The sequence below is a fragment of the Cyprinus carpio genome, chromosome A5 (genome assembly GCF_018340385.1).
Source record: "Cyprinus carpio isolate SPL01 chromosome A5, ASM1834038v1, whole genome shotgun sequence".
Lineage (NCBI taxonomy): Eukaryota > Metazoa > Chordata > Actinopteri > Cypriniformes > Cyprinidae > Cyprinus > Cyprinus carpio.
In genome coordinates this window covers 34,072,861-34,093,056 of record NC_056576.1, presented here as the reverse complement: position 1 = coordinate 34,093,056, position 20,196 = coordinate 34,072,861, and the positions used below count along the sequence as shown (strand labels likewise).

At 35.9% G+C, this 20,196-nt stretch overlaps 2 protein-coding genes across 5 annotated transcripts in view; one reads left to right on the top strand and one right to left on the bottom strand.

Moving 5' to 3' along the window:
* Nucleotides 1–298: 298 nt before the first annotated feature.
* Nucleotides 299–10,912, top strand: LOC109061040 (E3 ubiquitin-protein ligase Praja-2-like). Of its 2 annotated transcripts, none has more exons than XM_042757029.1 (9): nucleotides 299–439; nucleotides 2,037–2,228; nucleotides 3,247–4,240; nucleotides 5,656–5,817; nucleotides 6,061–6,246; nucleotides 7,390–7,504; nucleotides 8,435–8,549; nucleotides 9,372–9,487; nucleotides 10,459–10,912. In XM_042757029.1, exons 2-9 carry the CDS (start codon nucleotides 2,039–2,041, stop codon nucleotides 10,576–10,578), a joined length of 1,998 nt encoding a protein of 665 aa, XP_042612963.1. In that variant the 5' UTR covers nucleotides 299–439; nucleotides 2,037–2,038; the 3' UTR covers nucleotides 10,579–10,912. The 2 variants fall into 2 exon arrangements, with proteins under 2 accessions (XP_042612963.1, XP_042612962.1); XM_042757028.1 differs by having other exon boundaries at nucleotides 5,653–5,817.
* Nucleotides 10,913–14,106: 3,194 nt separating this feature from the next.
* Nucleotides 14,107–20,196, bottom strand: part of fer (fer (fps/fes related) tyrosine kinase) — a 33,808-nt gene continuing 27,718 nt past the window's right edge. For all 3 annotated transcript variants that reach the window (XM_019078185.2, XM_042757026.1, XM_042757027.1), the window contains exons 17-19: nucleotides 16,486–16,640; nucleotides 15,349–15,471; nucleotides 14,107–14,980 (exon numbers count right to left, since the gene is read on the bottom strand). In XM_019078185.2, the coding sequence (XP_018933730.2) occupies nucleotides 14,844–14,980; nucleotides 15,349–15,471; nucleotides 16,486–16,640 (415 nt within the window). In that variant the 3' untranslated portion in view covers nucleotides 14,107–14,843. The remainder of the gene's footprint in view (nucleotides 14,981–15,348; nucleotides 15,472–16,485; nucleotides 16,641–20,196) is intronic.

Below are 20,196 nucleotides of genomic sequence, written 5' to 3'. Positions count from 1 at the left end.
CATATTCACTTAGCATTACTTGATCTAATTCACAAATATCTCAAATAAAATTTTGTAGAAATCAATTGTATTATTGTGTATTAGGCACTAAAACAATCCAATACTTTAAAGTCAATCACATTTTATATTGAAATAATGAAGATTTCTGTGCCACCCATAGATTGTATAAAGGGGCCACCCCTATAAAAACATCCTGGCTCCGCCACTGGTCCCGTCCTGTAACATTCCACCCCATCCCATCCCATCCCATCCCATCCCCGCCCCGCCTGCTGTCTGGTTTCCAGGTGGGCTTTAAATTGCACACGTGCCTGGCTGCACCGGATCATAATGCTGCCAATGATGCTCACAGCTGATTGGCGGACATACGTCACGTGACTCTTAAGGTTCGTGTTGACGTTAGCAGAGTTAGTTGTGACACGGGAGGCGTCCAGGAACACAGGTAAACTGTTACAGTCCGTTAACAGACGACTCATTTCGTAAAACAAAACATTGTGTGAGTTTTCTGCATGAATTGGAGGAATGAAGGCGTCGGAAGACATTATAATCCACACTCTAGCGGCAGTAGCGCTTGGCGACAGACATCAGTTAGCTTGTTAGCTGCGCGGAACTTGCATCAGGGCCCGTATTCGACTGAACTGATCCAGTTGATCATGTGAATCACGAGATTTTGTGTGTTTCTTTAGATAATAATCTGCTTTGAGCGCTGTAAATTGCATTTATTGTAATGATGCATCTCCATGTAACGTTACAAGCAATAGAATATGTTACGCATCTTTAATGCGTGTGTTGTTGACGGATGTGATGTGTTTGATGCAAACTACATTGACAAAAATAACATGACAGTGTTGGGCCGTGATCAGGCCGTGCTAAAGAACTCTCGTGATGTTTCTCTGATCAGCATTAATGTGATCTGTCATGGGGTTAGAAAGCTTTAATTCTTTTTAATCCTGGTCCTGGAGTGGCACTGCATTGCACATTATTTGCGATATTTCCTATAGTTAACACCCATGATTCAGATTCATTAATAGAGGATTCAAGAACTGGATGTGTTTAACAAGAGATTGAACAAATGCATAAAAGACTGCTACATTTTCTGCATCAAAGATGGAGAATCTTGGTTAGAAGAATTGAATCCTGACATATCTGCAACATATTTGCATGTGTGGATGAAGTGTTTGAGTTGATGTTTCAGGTGTCACACCTCTGTGTTTTCATTTACATTGTTCTGTTTAATCATTTAGCCGATGCTTTTATCCAAAGTGACAAACAATTGAGGAACATCACGAGCAATTCATCATACTTGAGGCAATAAAAACCACAGTTCCACAAGGCCGAGTTGCAAGACTAAGTGCAGAAGTCAAAATGCAGAAAAGAGAACTAAATGATTGATTTATAATAGCATGGCTATGGGAGGTGACTTTGTTTAATTTAAAAGATTCCTTTAATGAGTTAAGTACCTTTTGTACAATGACCTCTAAAAGTAGCTGGACACTTAAAGGATAAGTTTGCAGAGTTTTAACAAGCTTTCATCATTAAAATGTCAGTGTATGTGAGTGAACAATGTGTACTCTTTCCCTCTGTGTTACCTGCGCTCAGATATCCGGTTTATTTGTCATCGGCGGACTTTTGACAACTCCAGGGCTTTGTTAAAACTACAAATCAAGCTTTTGCATTTTTGTATTCATGGACAGTTGGATAAACAGAGGTGTGGGGCCTTTAGGAGTTAAAAGTGAATTATGGGGAATAAGTTTTTTTGTTTTGTTTTTTATTAAAAGAACTTTCAATCTCTATTCTCAACTGATCACCAAATTCATAAAAAATAAAATAAAAAAAAAATCCTTCTACTCTATAGACTACTAAAATCCTATCTTGTCAGTAGCGAATTGCCCTTTTCACACCTCTATCTATATCTATAATTCTAACTCCAGAGTTTCTTTGAGAATAGGAATGATTTAGTTTTTTTCAGCTGAAAATTTATAGTTATGGTTTTATCTTTATAGTTATTGTTCATGGTGTGAATTTTCTGTTTCTTGTAGGAATGGGTCAAGAAGCAGGCAAGTCTGCGTGGCCCAAACCAGCAGGAGGATACCAGACCATCTCAGGCAGGAGGTACGGCCGGAGACATGCATATATCAGTTTCCGGCCAGTGACAGATAAACAAAGAGTCGCATCCGCTGAGGACTGTCAAAACATGGAGAGGACGAGTAGTCGGAAGGACCCAGCAGTGGGTACGTAGCAGCTGGTGAGGGAAAAACCCTTAGTGGATGATGAAACTAAAGAGTTACTCAACATTAAAGCCCAAGTGTGTCATTTTCTTACCACAAATGTAACAAAAACAGATTTGCAAAATGAATGACTGCTATTGGTTGAAAAACTCATATGCCAAACAAACAAGGCAGTGTTTTGAAAGTGCCACTGTTTTATTATTATTATTAGATTATAATATTATGTTAAAATTACAAACTTAAGCAAACAAGTCTGGGGTAACTGGAAATCTTTGAGCAACAAAAGTGGAAGAACGGGTTTTGAGATTGAGGTTCTCATGGTGAATAAATAGCTTTGTAATATCGGGAATGTACAGTAACAGGAATTTTGAAGAGCTGAAATATGCATGTGTGGGTTTTTCTGCTTTAGAGTGAAGCATTCATCACCTTTAAAAGGTGTAGACTGAAACCCTGTAGGAGACCGTCTGTCTTTATTATGCAAATATATACGAGAATGGTGAGGGTGGGTAGAATGTACTTTTAAATGGTTTTTGGTTTCTGACTGTTAAGAAATGCCCAGCTCTTATTTCACCCCAAAACCAAATGAAAACATCAACATTATTTGATTAAAATCTCACTAGATTTGTTTTTCTTCATAAAAAGAAATTGTGTACATTGTGAAGTATAATTAAATGTCATAAGCTGCCATAAATATGACAGTAGTATTTATTGCACTGCCTTTAGTTTGTCACTTAAAAAAAAAAAAAGAGTAAATTTTAAAATTGTCTGAACAGGATGATTTCCATTTATGTATTACAGTGTGTTTTTTATATTTTAGTAATGATAACTGTCATGGAGACACAATAAAAAGAATAGTAATCTTCCTAAAAATAGGTTTTCTTTTAAATTTGGGGGAATGAATCAGATAATTTCTTTGACATTCACTCTGTAGTATGCTTACTTCCTGTATACAAAACAGTTAACTTGTATCCAGTGAAGGAGAACGAGTAAGAGGCCTAACTGAAACATTTCTCCTCTATAGCATCAAAGAGCAACATTTCTTCAGTGCTTCAGACTATCCTCCCGACGGCGTGCACAAATGCAGTGTGCCCTGAGTTAAACGCTGCATCAAATCAGGAGGGACACAACAGGAGGCAGTCATCATTGTGTAGAGTCACAAAAGCACCCTCGAACCATTTCAAGAGACCAAAGAGTGACCAGGTTGTGCCATATGACAGAAAATATTATTCTGGTATGGAAAAAGGTGAACATGCAAGAGTGTGGCCCATCAGTGAAGACCCTAAGCCCAACCCGGAGGCTCTGAGTTACATCAACATTGATGCCTATGAGCCTGACAGTAGCGGTGCCGAAGAGGAGGACTTGTGTTTAAACCCATCTCAGGCTGCTCAGAAGAGACTTGATGGCATTTGTGAACTGGGTGGAAATTCGCTTGAGGATTCACATCCTAATGTATTTTCAAAAATAAGTAAACATTCAGTGCAAATAGCACCTTCTAGAAGTGCAACAGACCTTTGCTGTGAGGAACCCGGTTTTGAAAGAACTGTAAAAGCAAATAGCAAAGTTAGTCCGTTGTTGGTTGGTGAAGACCAAGCTCCAAAATGTCACGGGGTTACGGCCAGCTCTGCACCCGCTTCCTATAAAAGCACAGGGAAAACCAACCCTGAAGAAACATTTCAGTCCGAAATGGTCGTGAGGCCGAAGATCCGCAAACAGACGAGCGAGACTCACCTTGAAAGGAGGAAAGGTTCAGAAAAAGAGGAAGTAAGCCATTTGTCAGGCTTAGCAGTCAGAAACAAGTGTGGCTCGGCACCTCCGGGTTTCCTCGCACAAACAAGCCCTGAAAATGAGTTCCTCTTTGATTTTCCTCCCGTGGCCTCGAGTGACCTCAACTCTGAGGACAGGAAAAATGAGGATGATGATAACACTAAAGTAGATGAGGATGATGATAATGAGATCTGGGAAGATCTGGAGAATTTTGAAGAGAAATGTGACCCATCTACAAAGGGTGATGAAAGGTACAGTATGTATTGCATTTATCTCAAAATGTGTTTAAAAATATATATAATATTATTAAGAGGATCTTCTGATTCAATGCCAGTGGTCAATACAACAGCTGGTGTGATGAGACTCTAGTGGTTATACTATTGCACTTTTCCCAATTGGGGTGCAAACTGATATCACATGACATCACCTTTTTCATTTTATTTACATAGTAATGGAAGAAAATCAGTTTACAGTACTGTTAAAAAAGGGCTTGGTAAATTGTTTAATGCTTTTGAAAAATGGTATTCAATAATGGTATGCTCACCAAGGTTACAACAATTGGTGAGCATACCAATAATGGTATGCTCACCAAGGCTGCATTTCTTTACTCAAAAATTATAGTACAAACTGTAACGTTGTGAAATATTATTGCAACTTGAAATAACTATTTTCTATTTGCACATATTTTAAAATGTAATTTATTCCTACAATGCAAAGCTGAATTTTCAGCATCATTACCCCAGTCTTCAATGTCATGATTATTCAGAAATCACTTTAATATACTGATTTGGTGCTGAAGACATTTTTTTTTTTTTGTTATCATCAATGTGCTTCTTAATATTTTTCTGGAAGCTGAGGTGCATTTGTTTTTCAGGATTCTTTGAATAGACAGTTCTAGTGGTCGACCGATATATCGCCAAGGCCGATATTTATCGGTCAAACTTAAAACAATTCTTGATTGTATTTTTTTTTTATAATTTAACAAACAGCATAATATTTTATGTGCAATCCTGTTACCTATTTGGTCACATTTTAGATATTAGATATTTCTATAGCATTGTGGGAAGTAAATACTCATTAAGTTTTCTCCATTTTTACATCACATGACCTGTTGAATGTATTCATCAAGCTCAACAATTCAACCCTGTTACAAAAGATATTAAAGACACATAATTACATTTTGTAAATATTTACACTATTCAATGCTTGTTTGCATATTTATTTATAGAAAATTACAGAATTACCCAAATCAGGCTTTCAAAAATTTTGCTAACAGAGTTCAAGTCAGGTGGTTGCAAAGTCTGGTGGTCGAACCTCATTTTCGAAAATTTATGCCCCTCTTTTCATGGACCGTTTCTTAAAAAAGAACTAAATTGTAATTTTGAGTTTCAAGCCCTTTTTGATAGCCCATTTGTTTAAAAAAAATAATAAATAATGAAAGAAAAATCTTCATAATTGAAGTCACGGATGAGCTGGGGCATTTACTGTGAATGCTTGATAAGGTATACACAGTCTAAGGTATACACTCAGCAGGAAATGAGCGAGGTGCCAAAGGTGCGCTCATTCCGCATGCTAAAGGCTCTTCAGCTAAGAGGATTAGATTGACTTTTCGAGGTGGGCTCACGTGTGTTTGTGCGTGTAACCTGCTCTGTGTTCTAAGCAGCAGCTCAGAATTCAGCGAAGGCGAATGGTCGGCCTCGTGGACATCTGACTCTGGGCTGGAGAAGGAGAGGTGCACAAGCGAGGAAAGCTGGGAGACTCTGCCTGGCATGGATGAGCCACCTGGCAGCAGTCTGGAGGAAGTGCCTTCTCTCAACCTCGCATTAGAGTAAGCACACATCCTCTAACAAACTCAAAACCAGTGGTGTCCAAACTAAATTGGCCATTAGGATTTTTTTCTATCATTTACTGACAAATAAGTCTACAGCCGTGGTGTACATATGACATCTTTGTCACCAGGAACAGATTAAAATGCAATGTGAGATTAATTTAAATATGTTAAATATTAAATAATGTAAACTACATACTCTTTTTTTCCTGTTGTCCTGTGTCTGTGTGTGGTGTTCCTCAGGGAGCAGACCCATCTGGAGGAGGGCGAGATCCCCTGGCTCATGTATAATGAGGACTCGGGCAGCAGCAGTGATGAAGATCCTGATGGTGTCAGTCAGTTTGTGCACCCCGGACTCTTTATTCTGGATGGCAACAATAACCTGGAGGATGATTCCAGCATGAGTGAAGACCTGGACACAGAATGGAGGTCAGTAAAACATATAGATAAATTAATAATAATAATTCAAAACAATAATGTAATGTCATGTTACCCTTATAGAGATTCTTATAGAGTAAATCTCATGAAACATGTTAAGAACATGTCCCTATAAAATCTCAAAAACTTTTTTACTTGAAAATTGAATGGAAGTTTGTTTTTTAGATTTTCTATTAATTTTTAGAATTTCCGTTGTGATATTTCATTTATTTTCATTCTCATTACCAAAATTAAACTCATTCTCGTCTTATTCATTCATGGTAGTATTTATTGTAAGGTTGGGCGATCTTCCCAAAATATCATATCACGATCTTATCATACAAAATCACGATCTAAGATCTGAATCGCGAGATGTACTATAAAGAATATCCAGACTGGAACAAGCCTATGACTTACCTAATTGAATAATTTAAAACACATGGACATTAAAGCCTGAGTTAAACTTTAAAACACTGCATCACTGTATGAATCAAATATACACTGATTCTTATTAAAGTGATTCATTCAAGAGCAGTGAGTGATTGTCTCTGTATTTTTTGTTTGATTAACTTTAATGACACAGACAGCTGTAGGTTTATTAGGCTGCTATCACTTTAAGACCGAATGCACGGCTCTAAAATACTGACATGCATCCGATTTCTTTCCCAATTTTTTTATATTCACTTAAGACATAACTTGACTGTCTTTATGTAAATACTCGCCAAGACAGACATTTTGACATATATTAATTGGGTATATTTGTCCATTTATGCATGTGCCTGATACTCCACATATACTTTGCTTTTCGTGTTTAGCTCTCTTTTTAAAATAAAGCTTTTCCCACAGTAGACTGCATTTTAAGACAGTCACACTGCATGATTGGACTGATTTGGATGTTAAGTTTAGAAGAGGTGTGAGCACATTGCTTGAAATGATTGATTAAAACAAATCGAAAATGAAACTACAATTTTATTCATCGCAGTACTACTGCTAGCTCACGTTGAGTTGTTTTTTTTTCAAGCCAAAAATATTTAAAATGTTGATAATGTATTTACTATCATATATTACAATTAGAACAATTTTGATTGTGTCAGTTGCAACATGACACGCCGACTAAGAGAGAAAAGCTGTATTTTAAAGTCCTTTGTTCTTCAGGTTCCTGGATGAATTTGGTGATGGTTTTGGGATGGCTCAAGCAATCTCTTACGTGGATCATTCCCAGCTCCTTACTTACATGGCATTAGAGGAGCGTCTTGCTCAGGCTATGGAGGTGAGGGACCTAAAACCTGTTGCATAAACTTAGGTTGCATGATTTTGGGGGGAGGGGGGGGTATTGTTACTTTTTTTTTTTTTTTTCCTGATAAAAATTTTGATTGTGACTTTTAAATTGTATGCCTTTAAAATTTCTCCTTTATTTGTAAGTGCTTTTAATCACAAGTATGGGAAAAAATGGATGGTGCATGTTGCGTTCCTGAATGCATGTTCACCTAAACTCAGAGCACATGCAGAGATGGAGTTCGATGGAGAACACAGTGCCACTTTTCACTATGAAACACACAGCATATATATATTAATTTAATTGAATTACAGCCTTTGCCATTTGATAATTGCACTAAGCCATATTGCGATTACGGTTTTATTTAGATTGATCGTGCAGCTCTGGCATAAAGCATATATTGAAATGCTTACCAGGGAGTCTGTATTGCTTCCTAAGTATTGTAATATCGTCGTTTGAATCACTGTGCGGTCTAACTATATTAGGTTTTGATGTTACCAAGAGTCTTTAAAAGTCAGATGAGTATTTTTTAATAAAGAAAAGCTTCTTTTATACGTCATCTTTAACAAATTTAAATAATTAAAATAATTAAAAAGATTCCAAATATTTCATATAATTTAATTATTGTTCATGTCTTAATGAGATGAAAGCATAGTAGTCTTCCGTAGTGTGTATTGCTTTTTCATTAACATATAAATATTGTGTTCGGATGAGCAGCTAAGTTATACAAATAAATGGTCCGTCTTAAGTCATCTAAAAAGACAATATTAAGAAATTGGAATCAGTTGTTAAACCCCAGCAGACTTTATTGATTTCAGCCAATGAGAGGGCACACTGGCAATGTAAGGCTTGATGTATAATTAACTTGCTTCTATCTTTATCCAGGGGAAATTAAATATGCTAATGTGGTTTGTTGTGTTGCAGGCAGCACTGGCTCATCTGGAGTCTTTAGCTATAGATGTGGAGCAGGCTCACCCTCCCGCCACCGAACAGACCATCGACTGCCTTCCCCAGATCCCCGTGAATGCCGAAAACACTGGTATTACTGCCTTTACATAAAGTGCACAAAATACAAAGCTAGCAAGTGTCTTATAGTACTGTACACAGTTTTAATCTTCTCAAACAATATGCGATTTCTTTATTTAGAAGAAGATCAGTAAAAACAATAAGGAAGACATTATTTTATGCAGCATTATTTTATGGAGTTAAGTGCACTGTATTATTGGAGAAGTCCACAGACGTTAATCTACTCTCCTGTCTGGTTCGTTACATCATAAGTGATCATGAGAGGTCAGAACAGACATGATCATTTAAGTATACACTTCTCTGTATAACACAGTGAGCTGCAGCAGAAAGACTCTGTGTGTGTGTGTGTGTGAGATATTACAGCTTCTATAGGAGTGTTATGAACAGGGTGTGTTTACATGGTTGTACTATTTACATAGTTTGCCTTCCTGTTTCTCACTTCTCCATGTGAAGTGTTATGCAGTTGGGAAATTGTAGTGTGTGTGACACACTGACAAGACACTGAGACCCAAACTCATCATGAAATACTTTGTGTACTCCTTTTTTTTTTTTTTTTTTTTTTTTTTTTTTTTAGTGCAATACAAGCACCAGGTGAGAAATGTTTTTCACAAAACTCAACACTCGGGATGAATGCTCTCACACTAATGCCCACATCAACTTCATGGCCTGAGTGCATTTTGAGCGATAAATCTGCTTTGGAAAGAATAAAATAACTTCGTTTTCAGCCCTAATGACTGAAATGAATAATTTGATGTGTGCGTGACTGGATCAAGACATGTTTAAATATTTGATTCACAAGTTGAACCTTTTACATGCACTCTCTTTGGTTCTGCAGAGCAGGAGCAGTGCTGTGCCATCTGCTGTTGTGAATATGTCAAAGATGAGATTGCAACCCTGCTGCCGTGCCGCCACATGTTCCATAAACTCTGCGTCACTCTCTGGCTCAGAAAGGTAATGCTGTTTTTCTTGGAGATTGTGAAAGAAAAATAGTTCTTTCACCCAAAAATGAACATTCTGTCATCATTTACTCCCATTTTGATTCCGACTTGTTTGATTTTTTTTTTCTTTTCAGAAAAACTCATGCAACCAAACCTTTCATGCATTTAAAAAAAAGTCCAAAAAGTCTGTATTGTAAAAGTGATTCATATGCATTCAAGTCTTTTAAATAGACATCATCATTTTATATAATGAAGAGATAAAATGTAGGTATTTATATAAATTATGTGTATGATAAATCTACACATAAATTGAGCTCATTAAATATGGTGAACATGGAAGCTTAATGTGCGACAACAAATGCATGTCAGTCAAGCACGTTTGAGTTTTCCATGACCATATTTGATTCTATGGCCCTCTGCGGTATTTTATGTGTGTGTCGTTATGAATATTTTGAAGTTTTGGCTACATGAGGCCAGATTTACTAACAGCTTGTGCCAGCGCAAACCCTCTTTTTGCATTAAAAACTACTGTCAGGATTTACTAAAGACACAGGGAAAATTAACAATGAAAAGGCAGACATAGTTCTTTTTGTGGCTGACTTTATTGCATATGCATGGGAGGACAGCAAGCTGATTTACTAAGATTCACGGTAGTCAGTTTTACTGGTATTTGCACCATTATTTAACAGCCATTATGGAAATGATCTGGCTGTGTCTGTTCTTTAATTCACGCATTGTCACTCCCATTAGCACTTCAATGGGATCGCGCTCTCCTGCTAATTTGCTTTAAGTAAATCTAGCTCATGGACTTCAATGGATGGATGGTAATCTTTCAGGTTTCATTATATCAACAGTCTTATGGGTTTGGAAAAACATGATTGTGAGTAAATGATGACAGAATATTTTGTGAACTATTCCTTTAAAAGCAGAAGTTTATAATGACATAATTATATGTACCGAATACTGTCTTTTCATGATTTTCAGTCTGGCACATGTCCAGTGTGTCGCCACGTTCTGACCCCAGCGGTGACCGAACCTGCAGCTTTAAATTCTGAACAAGAAACGCTGCCATCCAGTCACAGCGCGTCTGGGGGGACGTGTTAAAACGGCAGTCATACACTCATCAAAACATCCCGCAAAGAGATATTAAAATACTAAATCTTCAGTCTCGCAAAGAAATGGCAAGCAGCGGCCTGAACTAGCTTTCAGATTCCATTTAACCTAGTGACTTGTGCTGCAATTCATGGTCCAAACGTGGCGAACTAAAACTTATTTTCTAAGAAAATATGAATACATATATATTCATAGGAAGCATATTTATTCATGTTTCAATTCAAATGTTTTTGTACATCCTGGCTAAACATAATTACATGTCTAACTTTTCATGTCAAGTTAAACTCCAATGCAATCCTTCAATAAAAGCTCACATTTGGTTCAAGTAATGATTTCTTTGATCAATTCAGATAGTTTCCAACTTGAACTCACTCCAGATATGCATTCAGAGCCGCATTGTAACTTCCAGATTTAAGTAGCTGGATATGGAGTTCATAAACATACACTGAACAAAATTATAAACAATACTTTTGTTTTTGCCCCCATTTTTCATGAGCTGAACTCAAAGATATAAGACCTTTTCTATGTATACAAAAGGCCTGTTTCTCTCAAATATTGTTCACAAATCTGTCTAAATCTGTGTTAGTGAGCACTTCTCCTTTGCCGAAATAATCCATCCACCTCAGAGGTGTGGCATATCAAGATGCTGATTAGACAGCATGATTATTGCACAGGTGTGCCTTAGGCTTGCCACAATAAAAGGCCACTCTAAAATGTGCAGTTTTACTGTATTGGGGGGTCCGAAAACCAGTCAGTATCTGGTGTGACCACACAGAACAGTACTGAACAGCTGTAGGTGGCATCTGTCGATTGATTGTGTTATGAAGAAACATTGCTAGAAAATAACTGCACACATTATATTAAATAGACACAACTCATATAACATTTAGTTTGACCTCCTGAAGGTTAAGCACTGAAAGGGATTCATTTCAAGCAGCAAATTCAAAGACTCAAAAAACTTTATTGCAAGTGTTATAAACAATGAGCAGACATTGTTATAGTTGAACGTCCATCAGAGAGGTGATACGAGCAAACAGAGATAAAAGAAAACTCCATGGAAAACAAGGACATGTTTCTTCTTTCAGTTGGCAGGGGTCAAAATCTCTAAAAGCATTAGTTTGAACGTCCAGTGTTGCTTTTCTACTTTTGTTGATGGATCAATTCAAGACAGTTTGGAGTTGATTGTTTCCTGAAACAACAATTTTATGCTGTTTTATATTAGGGGATATTTTAAAGCATAAAAAGGCCAAAAGTGCAATCAATATATAAAAATTTTCCATCACAAAATAAATAGTCCAGCACAGGGAAGGAAGAATTGCCCATCTGAATGACAACAGAAAATTGTGGTTATTGTTAAATACTTTGAAAATGAGCTATCGAGTTATGAATGATTTATAAGAGTATCGCTGCTCAAACAAAGCAAGCCATTTTTCTGATGGAAGTCTACATGAACACTATGTGCAAGTCAGATATGGGAAAGGGAATGTAATGTCTCTAACACAAATTTCAGTATAACGTGAGACAATACTGGTGTTTGCTTTAATACGCTGACAGTAGGAATCATAGTGACTGGTACAAAAAAAGCAAAAGATTAAAATGCTAGATTAATATTACAGTATTTCAAACACTGCACTACAGGGATAATTACTTTTGACATAAAAAACAAAAAAACAAAACAAGAGCTCACTTACCAGTATTTAATTGATGTAAGCTCAGCTTAAAAAAAATAAAATAAATAATTTTGATCTGAACTCACTGGTGAATCACGCAAGGATACAAAATCCAAACTGTACTATACAGTAGCTTTATGTGTATATTGTCACCAGTTCTGCATGATTGGCACATGCATTTTATTGCATGTCAAATTCCATTGACTTTTGGCTGCATTAGTGATGGCCACAACGTGAAGAGGGAAAAAAATCTTGCAGACTAGAAAGAAGCATATTCCAAATGTGCAAATATTAGAGCAGTATTGATTCTGGGTCATCATCGCTACTATTATAACTGAAAGTTGATGCATTTCCTGACAGACATCCACACTCTAATAGTTTTGCGGTGAAAACAAAAACAAACTCCTATAAAATTACATTACCGAATCTACAAAAAAGTATTTACAAAATACAAAAGGAATGCTTTCATAGAGTAAACCTTGAAGAAACCACTATTCCATTTTTGTGGAAATGGAACGACAAATTTATGTGACTCTGGGACAAGAAGTTGCTGGTAAGACACGGTCTGTGGAGTTTGGGTACATAAGCATGGAAAGAAAATGGCACCTGAAAAAAAAACAGGAAACAACCTGGGATAGTCGTCATACAAACCGCATCATTGTCTAACCAAACCTGTAATACTTAGGACTCGAGGGTTGTTTGCATGAGAAAACCTGATCCTAAAACAGCACAAGAATAAGAACATCACAATCCAAGACAATAGCATAGATACAAATACACATGCTTGTGACTGGCTTTGGTTGTTGGTTACTCAAAAAAATAAAAAACGGAAATCCCCGAACAGGACAAAACACAGTCAGTTTTGGACAGAGCTTTTGGTGACGTCTAATATGCTACATGGCGACATTATAAATATAAAGAGATAGTTCACTGAAAAATGTCAATTCTGTCATTATCTACTCATCATATGTCGTAAAATAGTATGATTTTCTTTATTCCAAGGAGATGTTTTTGTAGGCTGCTCTTTTCCATACATTGAAAATTTTAAGTTATTCACTAAAATCTATCCCTCACTGGCACGTCCACATATTTAAATTTGTTTGTTTTGCATCATATTTGCTTGTAATGTGACATTTGGCATCACTTGGATCAAAATCTTTAAATTACAGATCTAAATATACAAACCATAAACGAGAACTGAGAGCTACAATGCAGCAAAAGTGATTGAAATATACTATAAGGGTTGTATAAACCACTTCTGTGATACTTTTCTGGTGCTTTTTAAAGCTTAAAGGCTCTGATCACCATTTTCTTTCACAGTATGGAAAAGAGCAGCATGAACATGCTAATAAATTTCTCCTTTTGTTTTCTACGGAAGAAACACAAATCATAAAGCACTGGAAAGGCATGGAGGTGAGTAAATAATGAAGTTGACTTTTTTTTTTTTTTTTTTTACAATTTTGAACTATCCCATTAAACATTAAATGGCATGAACCATGAAGAGGTGAGAGGTTGAAGTATTTGGAGATTTGGAAGAAATCTGAAGGCTTGTAAACTGTAGATTGATGCAGTATCCATGTCAACTGGTCTCAAGCAGCTGCAGAATCATTCGGTTTTACATTAAGGCCACCTGACTGTAGTATACCATTTTTGTGATCATTTGGTCTCACTGCTTGAGTGCTGAAGCGTTGGAATGTCACTCAATGAAAGTCTTAAGGATGTTATTTTCTGTGACTGACAAACATCTGTAATTATTATTTTTTTTTAACACAAAAGGTCCTATTACTCCAGTAACATAAAAATGACATAAAATGGCCTGACTATAAAACTCAAAAAAAAAAAAAAAAAAAGGACTAAAAAAAAAAAAAAAAAAAAAAAAAAAAGCAGTATTGTGTTAATGGGTGGACACACAGTCCATCTTCACACATTCATCTCCATGTTGTAAAGGGATAGTTCCCTAAAAATGAAATTCTGTCATTCATTCACCCTCATGTCATACCAAACCTGACTTTTTATTTCCTCTGTGGAGCACAAAAGATGATATTTGAATAATGTTTCAACTGTTTTGTCCATATACTAAAAGTGATTTGAGTACAAAACAACACTGGACCCAACTAACCCTGATTGGACCAAAAACACTTTTTCAAAATGTTTGTGTGTTCAACAGTTGAAAGAAAAGATATGTAGGTCTGGAACAACATTAGGGTAAGCAAATGATGACAGGATTTCATTTTCAGGTAAACAATCCCCCTTTATCACTGGTGTGTACACAGGAATACTCAATGGCACACTGAATGCACATAATACATCTTACGTTCTTGTCTGTCATAGCTTAACTGTTGCTCAGTTTCCAAAAAAAAGGGAAAATCTGTATAATTTTGACATCAGAGAAAAGCTGAGACCTCTCTCCATGCTAATGGCTCAAAACAGCTGGTGCATAGGCAGTTCACACAGTGATTATGTGACGGAGTACTCTTTTAGTTCAATAATAGCATGTAATTTCGAGGGCGAAAAAACATTCGGTGTGTTTCTCTCTGCAGATTAGGGATCACCTGGATGGCCTTCCAGCCGTTTCCTCATTAAAGGTTATTTTTTCTTGACAGCGGTCAGTTCTTTCTGAATGTCGACAAATTTGGGTCGATTCTCAGGCTTGTACTCCCAACATCTCTGCATGATCCTGTACACCTCATCTGGACACTTCTGCGGGCAGGACATTCTGTAGCCTACAGTATACACAAACAAACGTTCTGTCAGGGTTGATTATAAATCCATATTTGACAGTGGATATGTTAATAAGATTATTAAAGTGCAAACAGAGATTGCAGGTTATGTTCAGAACATAGTACTGTTTAGTACATACTGTGCAGTGCCTACTTGAAAGCAAAAAGTTATATGTGAAATACCTCAAGCATGATAAACATTTTAAGTAACTCCAGTTATTCAGTGTCCAGTTATTTCAGAAATAAAAACAGTTGCATTTTTATTAAATTTGATTTCATTCAATAATTAAATGTAATAAAAATTAAATGCAACCATTCAATGAATTAATTTAAATATCACATCAATTCAAAAAGTGGAGTTTGTTTTGTACCTTTTTCGACCTGTTCTCGAGCCTGCTGGTTGGTCATGCCCGGGTAAGGACACACTCCCAGACTGAAGGTTTCCCACAGGAGGATCCCATAACTCCACACATCACTCTCTGAGCTGTATCTCCCTGGGATTTAAACAACGGGTCAAAGATCAGTCTGGATCCAACATAAGAGCGGACTGCTCAGAGGTGGACGAAGAACATGAATCAAGTACTACATTTTAATGTACTTGAGCGTTAAAAGTAAGACAAACTTCTAGGTTACTGATAATTCAAGTGAAAACACCAAAAAGCACCACCAAAAATTGTGTACAATATAAAAACAGACATCATATGGGAAAAAAGTGTTCCTAGTTTTCTATCATTCGGCAGTGGGGAAGATACATTGCCATTAATTTGTGTTATTTTAACATTATTTATCATTTTGACCTAAAGTAGCCTATCATGCGCAGACTGTGATACGCGAAGGTCCTCATTCAAGCATTTCATACAATACAAATAGCTTGCCCTTTTACAGTAATTTAGTTCATAAATAACTATGATATTCAATAACAACAATCAATTCAAAAATCAGCATTAGTAGCCTACTTTTAATGCCATCAGTCACACACACTCTCGAGCTCCCAGGATCTCGGCACATTGAGTCAGACATGAAGATCTGATCGAATCAGTGAATTTTTGACTCAAGAATCAGTCTAATTTGTGAAGAACCATTCATTGTGATTTCTGTTTCAACTGAAGAATAGTGTTTCAATAGGCTCACCCAAACCATCCAAACCTGTAAACATTTCTTTCTTCAACTGAACATAAAAAGATATTTTGAAGAATGTTGGTAACCAAACAGTTTCTGGTCCCCAATGACTTCCATAGTATTTTTTCTATACTGTAGAAGTCAATGGCGACCAGCAGCTATTTGGTTACCAACATTCTTTTAAATTTTAAATTCAACAGAAGAAAGAAACTTTAACAGGTTTTGAACTACTGGTGCCCTGCAGAGTTTAGTTCCAACACACATACCATGTAGTTTTCAAATAAAAGTGTGAAGGACCTGTTTAGCTGGAGGGTTGAAGCTAAACTCTGCAGGGCTCCGGCCCTCCAGGAACTGATCAAACAGCAGCACAGACATCATGAGTGCTTTACCATAGTTCAGTGCTTCTGGTGCAGTCCACTTGATTGGGATCTGTTTCAGTCCTGATGAGGAGTAGATGCCATTGTCCTCCTGGCGGGACATCCCAAAATCGCTGATCTTCAGCACATTGTTCTCTCCCACAAGGCAGTTGCGAGCAGCCAGATCTCTGCAAGATTTCGAGAAACACTGTAATATCACCTCATAAACAATGCAACACGTGCACTCTCAACTCACAATCATGAGTGTGATTGGACAATTCACACCTGCAAACAAAATCATCTATAGGAAAATTGGTCTAAACTGGTTTCAAAACGGAAGGAGAGAAATCTTCTGCCAACAGAATGATTGTCAGGGACCGGAGCAAACAGTCTAGATCCGCAATTAGACATAAGAACACCCCCAGTCTGGAAAAAGAGCCCAATGAGAGCTGCAGCAGCCAAAACAGGATCATCAGCCTTCTGCTGTCAACAATATCAAGTTCTGGTCAGTTTTGACTGTTCTACAAAACTTCAGAGTAAAAGAGGATCTTGGAGCCGTGTACTTTCTGGGACTGGATCAGTTTGGATCCTGGTAACATCACAAATGAGATTTTGGACAGGACATGATGTGTCTGGCCAAGTGTAGAAGCTCATTTAAAGGGTTCCTTCCCTCAAACTGAAGATTTTCTCATCTATTCACCCTCATTCCATCCCAGTATCTTACTTCAGATGAACATTTTTATAATATATTGTATAAAGCAAGTGGACAGTGACCAAAAAGCTGACGCTTCAAAAACCACACAAAGCATTCATGACAGTAATCCATATGACCCTAGTGGATAAATCACGGTCTTCTTAAGCAAAACAATAGGTGTTTTTCAGTATAAATCACAGCATGATTTTTGAAGCATCTACTTTTAGGTTACTATCCACTAGTTGCTTATTAGCATGCCTATATTATATTATATCAGCATACTTTCTTTTCAAAAAAACTTCATTTGTGTTCATCTGAAGAAAAAAAGTCGTCTACATCCTTAATGACTAGAAAATAATAAAAAAAAAATTAAAATTCAATTATAACATAAGTTTAAAATACATATCCATCATTCAACCATATATATTTGATCAAATTTATGCAGCAGTCTAGGTAGAAAAAAAACAGATAGTTTAAAAGACAGACATGAGAAAAATTATATATATATATATATAGAGAGAGAGAGAGAGAGAGAGAGAGTTTGTTTTGTTTTGTTTTTTAACTATAATGTATTTGTGTTTTTTTAACTATACTTTAATTTATGTTGCCAAGTACATTCATGTTTAGTCAAAATGGACAAAAAAAGCAAAACATTTATGATTAAAAAAAATCTATTGGATTTTTTAAAAATCAAAAATCTGGGAGAAAAAAAATTAATATTCAATTAGAAATTTAACATTATATCTATAGCTACTGTATTATTCAAAAGAATGATACTTTTAATCATCAATGACACATTAAAACTGATCAATATATGATTTCCACAAAATTTTAAGCAGCACAACTGTGATAATAAGGACTTGCTCTTGAGCACCAAAAAGCATATTAAATGACATTGAAAGACTGGCGTAATGGCTGCTGAAAATTTAGCTTTGCCATCACAGCACTAAATGACATTTTAAAATCCATTTAAAAAGACATATCTATGTTTTTACTATATATATTTGATCAAATTTATGCAGCAGTCTAGGTAGAAAAAAAACAGTTTTAATTTCACAACATTCAGAATTCAAATCTTAAAAAGAATATGCCCTTTTCTATTTATTGCGGTAACACTTTAGTATAGGGACCCAATCTCACTGTTAGTGACAATGCCTATTAACATACAGTATTGGCTGTTTATTAGTACTTATAAAGCATTTATTCTACATGAACATATTCTACATCCCTAATCCTCCCCGATACCTAAACTTAACAACTAACTTAACTAATAACATCTTACTAACAATTAATAAGCAACAAATTAAGAGTTTATTGAGGCAAAAGTCATAGTTAATAGTTTGTTAATAGTGAGAATTGGACCGTAAAATAAAGTGTGATCCTAACTCCTTGAATCTACAAAAGTTGATCATCACATTCTTAACGTCTCTCTCATATAAGGAAAATAATTCTACACTGTAAAAAATTATTGTGATTTTAACAGTAAAAGACTGTAAAAAATGCTACAGTAAAAACCTGTTAATTGGTTAATAGTAAGTTTCCATATATACGGTGAATAAATGTAATTACATTTAATGTAATTTTACAGTAAAATACTGTTAAAAATATGGTTTTTGGAAGTGAAAAAGAAAAAGTCATTGCATAATTTATGGTAAAAAAAAAAATGTAAATTGACACTCCCGGAATTCCCGGCATGATACTTCATATTTGATGTTTTTTTGTTGTTGTTGAAATAACTATGTTTCTTCTTAGTTTCTTATCAGTTGTGTACATTAGGGTTTTATCTTGCATCTAATGTTGTTAAATGAATGCATTATTGCATTATTTCAGTATCATGTGTGTCACCATGATGGGGTTTAGTCACCTTCTATATATCAGTGTTAATTTCGTTAACGAAGACGACGACAAAAAATATTCGTTAACTAACATTTTTTCTGTGACTAAGATGAGACCACAAACAGGTGTTGACGAGCTAAAAATTATATCTGATGACGAATTTTGCCGAAACATTGGATTGTGATCCGTTAACTAGATGAGACTGGACTATAATGTTATTTGAGGACTACCAGACATTCAAAATGCATCCTATAGGCTACTGTCCTTCAAAATGTGCGTCCCTGTCATTGGATTGTGATCGGATAAGGGGCATTTGCATATCTAGTCAGTATAGCAGCCGCAGTGGATGGATAATAAAACGCTAAGTAGTGATCTGAAACAATGGCCTCAGCACCCAAAGGGGTAGGGTTAAGGTAACCAGACGTCCCATTTTTCCCGGGAGTCACAATTCGTTGTCGATTAACTTAAAGTTAGTGAAGGCGGGATAGGTGGAATCGTGCTGATAGAAATGTTCTCTCTCTCTCTCACGCACATACTCCACTTCCTCAGTTCTCATATACAGCGCGTGATCAGTTCTCAACGCTCAAATACACACACAGCAGTCTAAATGTTTATCGTGTAGAGTATCTCACGTAAATACAGTAGGCTATGGATTAAGTGAACGTGAACAGGTGGGTGAAAACTGAACGTGTGTCAGTATTTCATGAATGCCTTCCGTCTTAAAAGGACAGCATTCCAAATTAAATACCTATCTGTCATTAATGTTAACCAACAAAAGATGTTAAATAAATGTATACATAAGTAAAACCTACTGTATCTGAAAAATTAGTTTAATTTGTATCTCTATTGTATTTGTCTTATTGTGCTTCTTTTTTTTTTTTAAATATAATAATAATATTTTTATAAGTTGTTCCTTTTTCACTTAAAGGGATAGTACACCCAAAAATGAAAATTTTCATTATTTATTCAAGTTTTTCCAAATTTACTCCTTGATTCAAATTTCTCATAAGCTTCATTGATTTGGTCTAAAGAGAGAAGAATTAATGATTATTTTAGTTTAAAGACTACATATAAAAATAGCTACCAAAATAAATTTTGGTAACTACAGTTTGGCTAAAACTATTGACTAAAAGTAATGACTAAAAGTTGACAAAAATGCAATGACTTTTCGTCGACTAAAACTATGAAAGACTCAAATGACTAAAATGTGACTA

Coding starts and splice junctions, on each gene's coding strand:
- LOC109061040 (XM_042757028.1), top strand. CDS start 2,039: ATGGGTCAAGAAGCAGGCAAGTCTGCGTGGCCCAAACCAGCAGGAGGA. Junction 7,505..8,434: donor GTCTTGCTCAGGCTATGGAG/GTGAGGGACCTA, acceptor GTTGTGTTGCAG/GCAGCACTGGCTCATCTGGA. Junction 8,550..9,371: donor CGTGAATGCCGAAAACACTG/GTATTACTGCCT, acceptor TTGGTTCTGCAG/AGCAGGAGCAGTGCTGTGCC.